At 36.7% G+C, this 17405-nt stretch overlaps 1 protein-coding gene across 1 annotated transcript in view; it reads left to right on the forward strand.

Annotated features, from left to right (window-relative positions):
- Positions 1-17405, forward strand: part of ex (FERM domain containing expanded) — a 37195-nt gene that overhangs the window by 10761 nt on the left and 9029 nt on the right. Inside the window, exon 2 of the mRNA XM_089635499.1 lies at positions 11560-11794. Coding sequence (XP_089491625.1) covers positions 11578-11794 — 217 coding nt within the window. The 5' untranslated portion in view covers positions 11560-11577. The remainder of the gene's footprint in view (positions 1-11559; positions 11795-17405) is intronic.

Consider the following 17405-nt stretch of genomic DNA (forward strand, 5'->3'; position numbering starts at 1 on the left):
GTCTCAAAACCTCATTCCCTTGCTCGTGCCATTTACAACCATGCCATCTTATAGTCATATTCATCGTAAGCCTAGTAATCTGCGTTCATTCTGGCGTCCGTTTTTTCACACACAAAACTCAAATGTCTCCATATTTGCTGATTTCTGGCGGGTTTCGGAAGTTCTCTTTAGGTCGTCAGCCTTCTCTCCCGACCAATTCAGTAATCTCGCTCTTTACGAGTACATGACCTGTCTTAATTTCAGAACTTAATTTAGTTGCTATACCTGTCTAAGACGTCACCTATTCAGTTTTCCTAAAAAAATAGCACCACTTCGATGTAGGTATTATTAATTAGATCATTGCGTAATGAACTTAAATATGTACCTACCGTAGAATAAAGAATAACGTACCTACTATATTATATTTCCTACTTGATACAGCTAGCTTTGCAGGCTGCTAAATGAGAAACTGATATCGTATGTGAACATATTGCGGAAAATATTATCGCGTTACATTCGATTACAGATAAAATACTGTTTTCGAAAGCAGGTGAAAGACTCTTTCGGATTTTAGTATTACAAATCGACATAATGCAATTAAAAATATAAAATTATGTGGAATCAAAGTCGTTTACCGATGTTTTTGAACTGTAATTCATGGACGTGGGCAGTAGGCATGTAGAGATGCCCCGTGTTATGGCGGGTGAAGTTTACAAATTCAAAATACGCATTATAATAGTTATTTAATTATTAAGACAGTTGAGGAATGTGAGAGATGTGTGCAGGGAGATTAGGAGGTTAAAGTGTACAATGTATGGGTGTTGTGATTGAAATGTATTGCAGATGTGAAGATCATAGAGTTATTTGTGTGTTTGAAAGTATGGAGTTGAGTTGAGGTTTTTAGGATATCAGGTAGAAGGTTGAAGGTTTTGGGCGCAAGGTAGGTGAATTGTCTTTGTGCTGACGTAGTATAAAGTTTAGGTACACTGTAGTGTCGGTTGATTATATTTCAAGTAGTTTGATTGTGTTCTAAGTGTGTTTTCAAAATTGTATTTGTACAAGAAATGTGTTAGCATAAATTTTAAATAGAGTTTACGTATATTTCAGACAATTATACTTGATAAAGAAAGAGTCGAATTGAGGAATATCTTGTCGGTCGTTTGTTGGTAACACGAGTTTTCTGCTTTTTGTATAGGATCAATCATTTATTTATTTTATTCATTTATTTATTTATATTTTACATGTATATTTACAGAATAAAAATATCCATTAACAAAGATACATTATACAATCATAATTGCCTAATTAGCAAATTAAATTTAGTGATGCGCAGGTGGAAAATGTCGATGTCAGAGGCTAGTGAGTTAAGAAGGCCTATCATTCTTCCAAGAGGCATTGCTGATGGTAAGTTAGTCCTACATCTCGGAAGAATGAATGGTTTGTGTCTACGCGCTCTTGCGAAGTTATCAGGGACGTAAAATAAAATTTTATTCAAAATTTCTGGATTGTTGATGTGACCGTTCAACAAGTTATAGGCCATCATCAGCAACGCAGCTTTCCGTCTGTTGACAAGACTATCGATACCTAGCATTCCGGAAAGGAAGGCTGATGGGTATAAATAGGGATAGTACCCGAAGTCTCTAAGATAAAGATAACGTAGAAACTTCTTTTGTACTTTCTCTACCATAGAAGTGTACGTTGCATCCCCTGGTCCCCATATTATTGAGCCACTTTCCAAAATACTACGTACTAGGCTAAAATATAGTAAGCGAACCACGGCAGAGCTGCAGAAATGCCTGGAGTTACATAGGACAAATCCAAGCATTCTCAAAGCCCTGCTGCATATCGTTTCAATATGAACGTGAAATGTTAAGTGTGGGTCAAAGGTTATTCCCAAATCTTTCGGTTCAGAAATATGTTTAAGAGAACATTGGGACATCCTATAGTTGTAATAAATCACAGTGTTTGCTCTAGTATAGCACATTATGGCGCATTTCTTAAAATTAAAACCTAATTTGTTAATTTCACTCCATACCACGATAGCATTTATGTCTCTCTGGAGCTGTGCGCAGTTTTCTAAGGTCCGGATTCTTAAAAATAGCTTCAAGTCATCTGCAAATAACAAAAATTTCGCAAACTTTATAGCATGATGAATGTCATTAATAAAAAGGGAAAAAAGTAAAGGACCAAGATTAGACCCTTGAGGAACCCCAGAGTTTGTGGGAAAGTACGACGAGTTAGAAATACCATACGTTACGTATTGCTGTCTACTTGATAAATAGCTTACAAATAAATTTAAAATTTTTACCGAGAATCCAAAACGGTCTAATTTATTTAAGAGTATCAGCGGGTCTACGGTATCAAAAGCCTTTGCGAAGTCGTTGTATGAGACGTCAACTTGGTTGTTACCGTCAAGAGCTTGAGATACATATTCCGTAAAGACCATCAGATTTGACACAGTCGATCTGCCAGATCTAAAACCATCTTGTTCGTCTATTAAATAAGGTTCTACTTGGGCGTAGATATATTTATGAATTATTAGTTCGAACAATTTTGCCGGAGAGGAGAGGATCGCTACTGGTCTGTAGTTAGAGACCAAATATTTATCCCCATCCTTATACAGTGGTGTAACTTTAGAGATCTTCCATAAATTAGGAAATGTTCCCGTGCTAAGTGAAAAATTAAAAATGTAAAGTAGGGGTATTAATAAAGGCTCTATACAACCCTTTAATAAAAATGACGGAATATAATCAGGTCCAAATGACGTTTTCGCTTTGAGTTTTTTAACTGCAGCTAACATATCAGATTTTGTGATATTAGGAATATCAACATTCTGCGCTGCTGATGATGTATAATTCCCCGGTTTAAATGAACTTAAATCCGTAACTTGCTGACTGTAAACCGATTTAAAATAGTCCGCAAATGCTTCGGGAATATCAATTCCCGAGTGTGATTGTCCATTCCAAGTGACATGGTCGACAAACCCACCATCACTTCTTTTGGATGAGACATATTTCCAGAACGACTTGGGATCAGATTTGATGTTTTTTTCAATGATATTAATGTAATTTGTATGGGCCAATTGCATACTGCGTTTAACTTTAGCTCTAAGACAACAAAACATTTCACGTTCTCTTACTAGTCCAGTTTTCTTCCATTTTCTAAAATGTCTGAACTTTCGCTTTATATCACTAATAATTTCATTGGAAAACCATTGAGGATACTTTCTTTTATTCTTCGGAATGCGTTTCCTTTTGAAGCACATATCGAAGTAATTATAAATAGTAGAATAGAAATAGTCTACGGCTAAATTAACGTTATCAAAATTCATCAAAAGTTGCCAATCGTGCGATTGTAAGTGATTATAAATCTGTTTAAAATTGCCATTTTCGAATTTCCACCCGCGCATTTTACTCATAAATTTATTGTTATCATTAACTGGTTCATTTTTACATTTTTTTTTCATATAAAGAAACTCTACGTCCAGTGATGGATGGTAAGGATCTTCGCTAACTAGCGAAGAAATAGACTTGCACACATTCAAATCAAAGTTACTCACAATTAAGTCTAATGAACGTCCTTTCGAATTTAATACAAAGTTTTTGTTTGACATTTGAAACAAATCCAATACATACGAAAATTCAGAAGTAGTGTTTTTGAAATTTAAACACGAGTAGAAATTAAAATCACCTATTAGCAGTATTTTTTTGTTATTTAGTAATTTGTGATTTGAGATAATATTTTCAAATAGGCTAGTATACCTTTCAACAGGTGATGCCGGTGGAATGTAAACAATACATGTGTATATTTTCAATCCATTTAAATTAATTTTCAGCCACATATTTTCTCCGTCAGTCTCGAGATGTTGAAGTCTCTCGGCACGAGGTCCATCGTTATCGTTATTCCGCCGCAAGGCGACCAGTACTCCTCCTCCTCTTGTCTGTCCTGTGTGACGGTCTCTTCTGTGTATTTCATAGCGCTCATCAAACAGCTGTGCATTATATACACTACTGTTCAGCCATATTTTGGTCACAGCCACCCCAAATGATAAGAGAGCAAAGTGTAGGTACTGATTGAATTGTAGTAGGATTAAGGACATTTCCAAGCGTTCGAAACACATAAGATAGCTTGCGGGGAGTTGGGAGGCTGACTGAGTGCTGATCAATTGAGACCCGAGATATTTTATATTGGTGACTTGTGCCAAGTTTGGGCAACTACAGGAAGAATCAAGTCTTGGACGTTTATATGTTAATATCACCGATTATAATGAGGCCCTTAGTTGTACCATCAATAACCATAATACAAAATGAGATGGCATATCTTTTATGAGACCGTGTCAGGCTGGGCGATATATCTCCCAAAAGGGTTTTTGTTGTCTGTGAAGAAAATCTCCCTAAATTGCCCAGGGGGTTAAATCTGTAGCTTTTGTATCCTCATAATATACACTAGTGATACCAATGACTGCGAAGTTAATCGTGTCAAGCTGAAGTTTCTATTGTTTACGTGCGTTATTAATGAACAACTAATGACAGTGTTTGGAACCGATTCCATAATAAAGGTATTTACAATAGTAAACTTGAATAAATAACCCAAGACCTTCCGTGGTAATGTAATTAGTAAGTAGGTACTGATTATTGGTAGCGTGACCGGTAGACCCCGGGACGGACTAGTAGGTAACTTATTCGGCCCTTTCGTGGCCCCTTTTTTGTCCAACTCAAAAATGGCCCCCCTCATTAAATAATTAATCGGTTTTTCTTGCTCTTCTTAGAACGCATGAGACAACGATCACACCAGGTCTGAAGAGTATGGTACTTGAAAACAACCTTCATCTTAACTTACTTGTGATAATGAAAGAACTGAATTATCACAAGTAGCCAATAATTAAATAATAAGAGATGGTGTGACTTGCGTTCACAGCATATAATATGTATGGAGCACAGAATGGCCGGTGTTGTGACTTGCGTTCACAGCATATAATACTTGGAGCACAGAATGTCCGGTGTTGTGACTTGCGTTCACAGCATATAATATGTATGGAGCACAGAATGTCCGGTGTTGTGACTTGCGTTCACAGCATATAATATGTACGGAGCACAGAATGGCCGGTGTTGTGACTTGCGTTCGCAGCATATAATATGCACGGAGCACAGAATGTCCGGTGTTGTGACTTGCGTTCACAGCATATAATATGTACGGAGCACAGAATGGCCGGTGTTGTGACTTGCGTTCGCAGCATATAATATGCACGGAGCACAGAATGGCTGGTGTTGTGACTTGCGTTCACAGCATATAATATGTAGGGAGCACAGAATAGCCAGTGTATACATGTCCGAGATACAAAAGGCGGAAAAACAGATTTTCCGCCTTTTTTGTTAAGATATAGGTACCTCTGCTACCCAAAATAACATACGTTTTCCTTACATTTCCAGATTTATTTATGTGAAGCAGTGATGAGCGAGCCCCTTTCGTGCAGTCCATTTAAATAAAATACCGAAAAAAATTGTGGTAAAAATTTTTCAACGGTTTCTATTATTTTGCACAAAGGTTTAACGGAAAACATAAGACTTTCTTAGTCAGCAGCTCAAAATGATAAGCTTTTTCGTGCAAAATATGCGATAATTTTTCTTAAAATATTAAAATTTTTACATTCACAGCGCAACGCACTTTTTTGAGATCTATGTTGATGCATTTTAAAGGTTTATGTTTTATAAAATACCAAAAGTTTTCTTGGAAAAATTATGTTTAACTTTCCGAACGATAAAAATCAATGGCATTGACTAATAATATTTATATTATTTAATATTTAAAAATGATAAAAATCGGCAGCATTTATCGGTTTGCTTTTTCACGTTTTATGATTTTTATAATTAAAAAAAAACACCTCTTAGAACAAACAAATAGGTTGTTTAAACCACCGACTGTAAAATTAACCATGTCAAGCTGAATGGCTAAAAAGAGTTCATCACCATATTTATGTAAAGTATGGCTCCTTTATTAAAAACACACGATGATTAAGTCGATGTTTCAAATCGTATTAATTTCCCCTCAAAGCGGCAACTCTCATGTAGCTCTATTGGGGATGCCAAGACCAGTTTCTTTTTACCATAGCAGGCAATAAGGATAAATTGACGAAAGGAGATTTTGTGGTCCTACTACCCGGCTTTTTTAGAGATTTTTACCCGCATTTTGCGAATGTATGAGAATGTGGCGTCTGATTTTTCGATTTAACAAATTTAATACATAAATTTAATGATTAAAATTACAAATTTCATGAAACCACCGCCTACTGTTCGAACATATGTATTAATTTCGCAAATAATCTGCTGTATAGTTACGACACCCGGAAATTAAGTTATTCTCTCTGATCTGACTGGCCAAACTTGTTATTGTATTTTCCTAAAATTCTTCGACTGTCTTAAATCACCCATCATGACACAAGCAACATTTTCAGCTTACTTACCTAGGATATTTTCAAATATTTTCAGCTTATTCGTACCTAATTCTTTAAATAATTAAATTAAAAATTCTGTAGACATTCAAATTGAAATTGCGCTTAATGTTTAACAATCTAGCATTGAAAACCTCTAATATTCGAGCCTGATTAAAAAATATGGTAAACAGTAGGTAGGTACATACTGTTTAATAAACTCTAAAATTTGGGCCCCGGGAAATCGCTAATCTTTCGCCTCTGGCTCTAGGAAAGGACAGCAGATTGCGTGACTCTCATCACCAATTGATAGGTGAATATTCAATACGGAGTGGTTTCAGATAGGATCTGGGATATCTGTTTTTCAATTATTATTGTTTTCCTGTTATATTTACCATCTCAATAACAATACGTAATGGATGCAATTATTACAATACCGGAGAATACTTCATCATAATTCTATATGATGGTATTAATAATACATAAGTACCTACTTATTCATATTATTATTTCTGCAACGGAAATAGAAGATGATTTATAGGATCCCATCTATTCCTCTAATTTGTCAACATTTGTCTAATAAATTCTTCGAAAGGATCACTCTCCTGCAACTGTAGCCATTCTTGACAGTAAAGACATATGTTAATATTTCCCAATAACCGCGTTTGGTTACCAAATCAACCGTAGCCTCTCCGTAGCGCCATAGTAGAGTTATTGGGAAGAGGGAACCTTTGAGGGAAGATAGAGTGGGTCCTCTTGGTAATTACTTCTTTCAGTTGTCTTTAAACTTTTCTCATATAATCAACATAACACTTGCGGTATTATTTAATGTTGCCACAAGTACTAACTCCACTTGAGTGATAAGAGAACATAGTGTGGGAGGATAGAAGATGTATTGGGCTAGTTAGTTGCGCGGGAAGTGAGGCCATTTCCATATTAATTTCTCGCCGGCGCTGTCACCGCTTTCTACTTCACAACAATATTTGGGCGCCAAAATTAAAGCTGCGACGGCCATGTTATGTGACGTCACGGCTTGCCACACAGCATTCCTCCGCACTCTTGTTTCTCGCTCTTTCGCCTGAGACTAGACAGGGACAGCCTCTTCTGGTTCTTTTCGGAGGCCTCAACATGTCCATCCGCGGTGCGAAAAATCGCGGTTCTATTCTAACGACCGACGCAAAAGAAATGTTTCTTTAAAAGAACTGTGCTGGGTATATTGACCAACTCGTTTTATCTTTTTATGTGGTGCCCTTTCGTGATTTTAGCGCACTATCCCGCTTTACCTGCAGGCCGGTGTGACCCTAACGTTCTGTAGCCTGCCATTTCCTTCGCACTAACACTTTTCCAGATAGCCCCATCCCGCTCTCGGAATAAGTAACATCTCCCGTCCTCCTCCTTCCCGCGGGATTCTGTGTAACGCTATCCCTCTCTCACCCACACATGACGCTGCAGCTTTCCCGCCAAAATGCGCTCTGTGGAAAAGATAGTGAATTGCCAGGGACCCACCTGGCAATTCACTAAACATACCTAAATCCACATCAAGATACGTTACAATGCTAAATTGTGAACTCTCACCAGGGTGATGCTGGCGGCATGTCCACCGAAAAGCTCGTCTCAATTTGCATCTCGCTGAGTTTTGAATTCACGTCCTCCGGGCTACGAGCCAAAGCTGTCACCGCTATGCCACGCAAGTCACCAAGACCTATTCAATTCTTATTTCCATATTTCTGAAACAAGTACAACGTTCCAATAGGTAGTAGTTTATCCCTATTTTATTTTGCCCTTCGTTCTATGATCTTGTGTGCAAATAATAAATAGTACATAGGAAATGTGATGTACCATTCGGGCTTTCATACAATTCAATATCGAAATCGGTCAATCGGGTGTGAAAGACATTTTCACTGGCTTTCTCGGGCTACAACGGTTTCCATTCAAACCTACACTGAAGGCGTGTTTGTGTAGTATCTATCTATTCAGGGTATGTGGACCATTCATACAAGCAATTGTATTTTTATAATTTAATCTTTGTTATTTAAAATTGACATCTCTCATAGTGCTGTAATGTGAATTTTACTGTCAAAGTTGATTGCGCGAATTCCAGAACGATTGACTCTTTGAAAGGCTATCAGAGTTAAATCTCAAATGCGTCTAATTTTATGTATTTTATTGAATCACCGAATTGCCAAAAAAGCGAATACGTCATATGGGGCAGCTACTACGTCAATGGAAAGATCCGTCATCTCTTATCAGTGAAGCGGACGTCGCTATTAATGTTGTCACGTCATTTTGCTGTTATTACCTACGTCTTTACGTATTGTATTGTTGCATCCTGCAACTGTGTTACAAATATCCAGTAATTAAGTTATTTATCTTTCAATTGCGATTTTCTCGGAACTGTGGGGAAATTACGGTTTTGCTGAGGAAATAACCTTAACCTTAAAATTATGAACTACTTTTACACTAACTGTGATTTCGGTTATTTCTCCCTATTCCCTATTTCTCGAAAGCTATAATATCCTTTCCAATAGACAATAGACGGCTTTCGTCTAGGTTTAGACATTGAAAATTTCATTGCCAACTTTACTACAATTTTATCTCTAATAAAATCGATAGAGGAATCTTAAATTGCGTTCTTTTTTGATCTAGCCAATGTGTTTGATACTATCTCGCACAAAATTCTGTTGAAAAAACTACAGCACATTGGTATTCAGGGCCAGTTGTTCAAATGGTTGAGTAGTTATTTAGAAAACAGGAACCAAAGAGTACTTATTAACGATAATCTAAGCGATCCAGCTATTATTAAATTTTGTGTACCTCAAGGAAGCACTCTAGGAACACTTTTGTTTAAGATTTATATGAATGAACTATGTATAAACATATCATAAACCAATGCAAATGGAAGGAAAAAACCTATACATTTCAGATGGTGAAAAATGATAAACACAAAAACTCAAAGAAAAAATGATCCCACTTCTTGGTGTATTTGGTAGAATAACCCATCTTCTACTAACACAAGTTAAGGGGAGAAAACTGTACGAATATAACATAATAATAATAATATTTGGATGATTTACATAGCACCGTTTTGTACAAAATCACGTCAAGGGCGTTGTACAAATATATAATACACTTCTACAATGATCTACTAACATATACGTATTAATCTACAAAATCCAAAATCGATTTATACACACGAACACAATATTCATAAAAACATCACAGGTACATGAACACTACACAAGACAACATAATAAACTATACACACATTCAGCAAAGACTGAAAGTGGTAAAAGAAACATAGGCCACGAGGGTGTACACGTATACAATCTCTTTCCATTAGGCTATTGAGTCTGACATCAGTAAATAGAATGAATATATTTAAGAAAAATCTGTTTACTCTTAAGATCAGCGAGTAAAATTAAAATGTACGTTGTGTAGTAAACAATAGGTAATATTTAGATTCTTATTTGAATGTGTACTTTAAGAAGAAAGTGAAATGTGTATATTTGTAACTTTAAAAAAAACTTTTTTTTTAAACCGTTCCTTTGCCCACTACATTATCAGCTTGCCGATGATACAGTTTTATTATTTGAAGGAAAAAGCAGGAATATGGTTCATAGTAAAGCAGCAGTTGGCATAAACGATGTTAAACAATGGTTAGACAATAATCTACCTCACACTCAACTCCGATAAAACTAAATTCATCCGCTTCAGTGCAACTCAAGCAGGACAACCAAAAGAAATACACAACATTATTATACACCATTGCATGACCTAACTACTTGTAAATGTAATACCTTATAATGTGTTGATAATACAAAATATTTAGGATTTAATTCCAAAGGAATAGATGGGACGAACATATAGACTCAACATCCACAAATATCAGAAAGCTTACTCATCTGTGAAATATTATCTGTGTAAAATATCTGAAACAAATTTACTATGCCATGTGTAACTCTTTTCTAGAATATGCATCCTTAGGTTTGGGCGAATGTACCAAAACAATACTAGATCCCTTAGCAAAAGCTCAAAAATCACTTATAAGGGTTATCCTTAAAAAACCATTTAGGTACCCCAGTGATGTATTATTCGAAGAGATACGAGTTCTTGGTGTAAGGCAACTAGACATAAGGAAAATTATCGATTCCATCGACCATCTACACGACACCCGTCATACGGGGAGGAATCCAGTAGTTCCACTTACTACTAAAACAGCCCTTGCTCAAAGACAAATGTTTAACCTCATACCCGATACATGGAAACTTGACTTCTGGACTTGGGAACAACACATGCTAACTTACAGATAAAGAACAAATATTTAGTAGGTTCATATAATTATTTCATGTTTTTGGCCACTAGACCTAAAATTACCACCACAAACTCAAATAATATGTATTATAAACACGTCATAAATCAGTTAAAATTAAAGATAATAAAATGTAAAGTTAAAAAAAATGAAGATGCTTACCTAACTTATCTCTTATATTGTAAACATGAAAGTGATTTCCACAATGTTATCAATTTAATGCTATGTAAAAAGTAATTTCTCCAATGATATGAATTATTGTTGTGTATTTGTGTTAAATTACCCACTTCATATGAACTAAACCTATCAATTTGATTAATCTGAAACGGGAAACCTTCCCAGTTGGACAGTCAAAGAATAATTGTTCTGTAATTATATTTTTTTAGTATCTAATAAATAAATAAAAAATAAAAGTTCTCTCAGATGACAGCAGTATTGTGTCCCTAAAATTAACGACTTTTTCAGTTCTCTCGGATGACGGCGAGAGAGTGATCAATTTGAAGGTTAAGGACAATTCCTTATCCTTAATTAGAACCGGAATTGCCCTTCTGAAGTGGACTCTCTTTGAACTTTCCTTTTCCTCATGAACGCGATATATTCAGTTTTACTTGCGAAAGGTCGGTGGCCTATATGTTTCTAGCATAGCCAGGTTCGGCCTGGCCATGCCCGCCGGCCAAGACACTGTCGTATAATCTGCTGTCCAGAGCCTACTACAGGGGGTGGTACGAGGCGAACTATTCCTGGCGGTCTGTGAAGTGGTCCCTATGATCGCTCTGGACCCTGAAGTAATTAGTAAGTAGTGATATCGCTAGGTGACTGATGTGTGTTGTGTGTGTTGTTCCAGGTGGTGCTATGAGGTGGCATGCGCGCGCTGTGCGGCGTGCCCCCGCCCGCCCCGGCCGCGAGGCTGGCGGGGGCGGCGCGCTTCGTGTCGCTGCGCGCGCCCCCCGCCGCCGCGCCCCTCGTGCTGCTGCTGGACGCCAAGGCGCGCGTGCGCGACCTGCGCCAGCACGCCGTGGCGCACCTGCACCATCACGGCGTTACAGACACAGACATCTTCGGGATAGCCGTACTCTGTGGTAAGTTCTTGCATTCCAAATCCTACGTAGTAATCCTTTTCCACAAACAAGATCCAATTCCTTAAACGATCCTTGTTCCAAAGCTCCATCAGGGATCCTAATCCTGCGATGACCTTTATTCTAAAGATCCTTGTAAGTTATAAGAAAAGGGAAATCATAGGTAGTCAAAGAATAAAAATGAATGTTGAGATAAGTGACGAATAAAGGATCTTCATGTTTGTGAACAATTTTAGATAAATATAGTGCAGCGTAGTTGTTGAATCGTTGAATGACGAACTCAGAAAGAAAACAAACAATGGACCGTAATCCGTCACGGGCTTGTCAAATATTATTACAAAAAAATACACGTAGAGGTTTGTATTTTTTACGAGCATTATTATTTTTTTTCTAAACTATGATCACAAATAAGCCGCAAAAAAATCCATATAAATAAAAATGTAAATGTTCATTTCTTCAAAATCTTAAATCTCCGAAAGTTCTTCACCTTTGCTTTCTTCACTCTTCTTGCTTTGAAATGTTGACACAACGCAACGTTGCATTCGAATACGCGTGTGTTTTTATATACCTATATTATATAGATGTCACCTGCAAAAACAAGTTTTTTTTAAACAGCGTCATCTTTTGGACGTAAAAGCAACACGCTATTGTTTCTCCATCTGCAGCACAGGCTGTACAGCGAGTATTTAATAAAAGTTTAAAATTAAAGCGGGTCTCATGTATTACATTATGTATTAAACCCCTTGCTATCAAAACAACATAGAAAACAAAGAGTTAAATTAAACAACTTTGTGTCTACTATTATTGAAGTAACGTCCGGCGTACCTCAAGGAGCACATCTAGCACCGCTTCTTTTTAACTTGTTTATAAACGAAATTATTAGTATTTTTTCTCATACACGCTTTTGGCTTTTTGCGGACGACAATAAGATTCTAAAGAAAATAAAAAATCACGATGACTGCCTTCTTTTCCAATCGAATATCGACTCTTTCAATGATTGGTGTAAAATTAATTGCTTGAAACTAAATGTCGATAAATGCAAAATTATGTCCTTCTATAGATCAAAAAACCGATTGTCTTCGAATACAAACTTAATAATATTTGCTTAACAACTGTTACATCTATCAAAGACCTTGGTGTCTCTCTTGATAGCAAGCTTTCTTTTCGGGATCACATAACTGGAATCGTTAATAAATCGCTCAAACTACTTGGTTTCATCACTAGAATCACTTCGGACTTCAAAAACGTAAATACCATTAGAACTCTTTACTGCTCCTTGGTTCGCCCCCATCTTGAATATGCTTGTGTTATTTGGTCTCCTTTTTATGCTATCCACATTCGACGCATTGAACCTGTTCAACATCGGTTCTTAAGAGGGATTGCTAGGAGGCTAGGTTTAGAAAAAGGCAAATACTCATATGATGAAATTGAACGAACTCTAAACCTCTCTCCTTTGGAAGTCCGTCGGGAAAGAAATGACCTCATTTGCTTCTTCAAAATTATAAATGGTATTATTGATTCACCTACGCTACTGCAACTCATTCCCTTCAATATCCCCTCGCAAAGACTCAGAAATAATGAACTGCTCTTCCTCAACCATCATTCGACAAATTATGGATATTATTCACCATTGTCCAGAATGTGTAGACTGGTCAACTCAAGTCAAAACCTTAACTTTTTTGGGATAAGTCTAAATGATTTTTGCCAGTCGCTAAACAAGTGACGGAATATTAAGTGTCCTGTGGTCCTGACCCACGGCGTATTCTTGACTTGATTCGACTTGTCACTTTATTTTCTTATATTATATCTACCATATGTCTTTGCTTTCATGTACCTTTGTCTACTCCTATATTGTTCATTTTACTTTATTCGTGTTATTATTTTGTAATTTGGACGATGTCCGTTAATAAATAAATAAATAAATAAATTACCAAAACAATAAAAACCATTTTTTCCTCGACGAGATAGAACAGCTTTTGTGTAAATTATTAAGAAATTGCGAAAAACGTACGATGTTATTTGCTTTGAGAAATACAATGCTTCCAGCTTGTCAAGTTAAGTATGCAAAGAATTTGTATTATGTAGATCGCTCTAAAAATGAAAATACACCTGCGGTTTGCTGAACGTTGAAGCTGTGAATCATCACAACACGTTTTATTTATGAATGTTTTATTTGGAAATTATGTTCCTTTTTTAAACCGACAAGCACGTAACATTACACAGTTGTGTGTGGTGCTTGGTCGTGCTCCAATGGTGTTTTTTATAGCACGTCCACTATCGGGTATCACCGCTCTGATACGATTTAGGTGTTTTTTGCGGCTGCTATTGTTGTTGATATTTTGTAGAAGAATAGATCATCAAAATAATAATAAAAGCATTTTATGGAATATGTAAATATGTAGTATTTTTTGTTATAATTGTTGCCTTGGTGTCTACTAAGTTCCGAGCGTAAAGTCAACTATTTACCCGCCGTATCAAATAGATGTATTTATAATTTCGTTTTTCCCCCTTTCGATTTTTGGTTTGTTTAAGGTTTATCCATTTCAATACCGGTTCCCGCTCATTTAAATTTAACCCAAAGATGCGTTGAATGCGCTTGGGACAAATATACAAAGCCAAACTCCCCTAAACAATCGTTTTTGAGTTGATCAAGCAACAAAATAATTTCTTTCCACCTTGATTTGTCTTAACTTTCTCGTATGCCCTTTAGTATTCAGCCCGGATCTCCCAACATTCTGCTATCGGTATGATGATTATTACTTGACCCTCATCAATGCTTGGTTGATGATTTAGACACATTATGCTTTATTACGCGCATAATTTGGGCGTGGCATGTACGCTTTGTGACACATTACGCTATAATTTTCCTCAGGAGAGGGGGTCAGATCAATTAGGGGACTGCCGCGGAATATCACTTCTTTGTATGGGATCTGTCACTTTGACAAATGTAGCCTGGCTAGCAGATCACAGCGCATATTGTCGCCACGCTCACACTTATAACACATCATCTGTTTAGGTGTGACAGGTCTATGGGATTGTATGGCAAGCAATATGGAGTTATATAAAATGCTTTGGACTTATTGCGTAATCTGTCACCCCCTTGAAGCTTGTTTCAAATTCACTAATATTAAATGACACAAAATCTAAATATATTAAAATAAAAATAAATATAACCTCAATACAAACCTACAGATAAAAATTCAATAAAAAATGTTTAAACGTGAACCAAAAAGTTCACTGCAACTGCCCAAAATGAAATGAAATGGAAATGATAAAGTACCTAGGAATAATTATTGATCAAAACCTAAATTGGAACGCCAGTCGTCGAAAGTATAAGAAACAAATTAGAAAAACAAAAAAGAAGAAACATTTTAAATAAAGAACAACTAATCAAAATTTATTACGCCCTAGGCCAATCTCATCTACAATATGACCTTATCCATTGATGTCGTATTTGGTCTATGGTCTTATCGGATGGGAAAGTTCATGCGATTCCATTCTAAAATCAGTCCTCACAGCATAAAAGGCAATTTTTAAAATTATGTTTACCCCTACAGACTATGTTTTTAAATCTTGAATTTAATGTCTCTGAAATAATTATATTCAAAAGATATTTTCATTTATGCATTCAAGATCAACAACCTCTTGTCGATTCACAAGATCCTCATTATAACATACATTTCACCAAATTACAACTAAAACGACTTTTGGGCAAAGAAATTTGCAATATTTCTATATAATACTATTTAATATCCTCCCTCTTGCAAAAAAAAACATAAAAAATACCCATTTCAAAATAAGTATTAAGATAATATGGATTATGTTGTTTGAAAGAAAGAGTACGAAAACAGTGTGCAATATAGTTGTTGCTGAGGAATACTTGGAGCAGGTGGATGAGTTTGTGTATTTAGGAAGTATGTTCTAGAGAGATGGGAAGGCTGACAGAGATATTGAAAGAAGGGCAAATGCAGGTAACTCCGTTAATGGAGGACTGAACGCAGTTGGCGCTAATAAAAAAAATGTCCAAAGAAGAGAAGTTAGCAGTCCACAATGGAGTTCTGGTACCTACCCTGATGTATCGAAGTGCGGCATGGAACTGGTAGAGAAAGGATGAAAGTAGATTGAATGCTGTTGAAATGAGATCCCTGAGGCGTATGTGTTGTAAAACCATGTACGATCGTGAGGAATGTGGAGATCCGCAAAGAGTGCAAGGCTGATTTAAGCGTAATGAGTAAGATTAAGAAAGGGACGCCTAGATGGTTTGGGCATGTGGAGCGAATGAGTGAAGAAAGGAGTGTAAGGAGGATATATAATGCAAATGCGAATGGTAGCAGAAGTCGGGGACGATCAAGTGAATCAGATACTCGAGTCGTACCATGTCAAGAGTCAGAAGAATAGAAGAGTGTGTATGAGACGATGTATGAATGTGAATGAGGCAAGAAGTGTGTGGTGTAACCGAGTTGTTAGGCGGCCCGTCCTCTCTGCCTACCCCTGCGGGGAAACGGCTTGATGGTTAGTTAGTTTGTTAGACACGGGAAGGAGGAATAAAGATAAAATGTTGCAACCTAACAAATATTCACGTTTTGTTATGTTTTTCCATTTCTTGTATAGTGTTATGTTTTTCTTCTATTATTTCGCTTTATAATTTACATCTTGTTATATTTTGACACGCTTACAAAAAATAACATACTAAAAAAACTCACAAATAATCAATGTACAATGTGACTTAAGCGGGGTACCCCGGTAATGTCACATTCTTCACAACAGTTGTAAAATAATGTCCTCCACAGTACAGGTGAACTCACAGCGTGGAGGACATTAAAGTTCCAACTGCTCCCAACCGTCTGGAGCCAGTGTGCCTATGGCATCCCCCATCGGGGTATGTTGAGAGGCTGAAGGTAGTGGGGGGGGGGGTGAGATGTGGGAGAGGAAGGTGGGGGTGGGGAATCACCAAACACGGCTAAACCATTTCAAGCATGGTGGTCTTACACCAGGGTGCTACTGGGAGTATCTTTCACTCTGAAACGTGCCGTATATATAAAACAAATTAATCAAATAAAATTGACTGTGCACTCCGGGATTTGAGCCCGCGACCACCGGAATGCGACCTCCGGAATGCGACCTCCGGAATGCGACCACGGAGGCCTAGTATAATATTATGTATTATCAACCTTTGTAGCGATACCCCTCTAATTAGGTGTCTGATAAATAATTATAAAGCTGATAAAAATCTAACATTTTATTCGAATTTATTTATACGAGTAAACGTCTTGAAATTGTATTTAAAGACTTTTATTTTAATATATTATCTCGTATCTGTCGCTCGTGCGCGTCAACATACTAATAATATTTATGCATTGGATTATACAATATATGCACTAATGAGTAGATACAAAATATACCCACAGAAACGTCTAAAATGTGCATGTTTTGTGATTATTTTCGAATTACATGAGGTGGGGGAGTAGATTAATCTGGAATATTAGTTTTCAATTGAAATTAGGGGAGGGGGAGGGGGTGCCTACGGAAAAAAATCAGGTATTCCCGTGACAATAATAGTCTCAAATAGGTATGCTTAATAATGTCTGAAAAGGGGATGATTAATTTAGGTGTA

The sequence above is a fragment of the Hesperophylax consimilis genome, chromosome 9 (assembly GCF_061612785.1).
Source record: "Hesperophylax consimilis isolate HC1 chromosome 9, BYU_Hcon_1.0, whole genome shotgun sequence".
Lineage (NCBI taxonomy): Eukaryota > Metazoa > Arthropoda > Insecta > Trichoptera > Limnephilidae > Hesperophylax > Hesperophylax consimilis.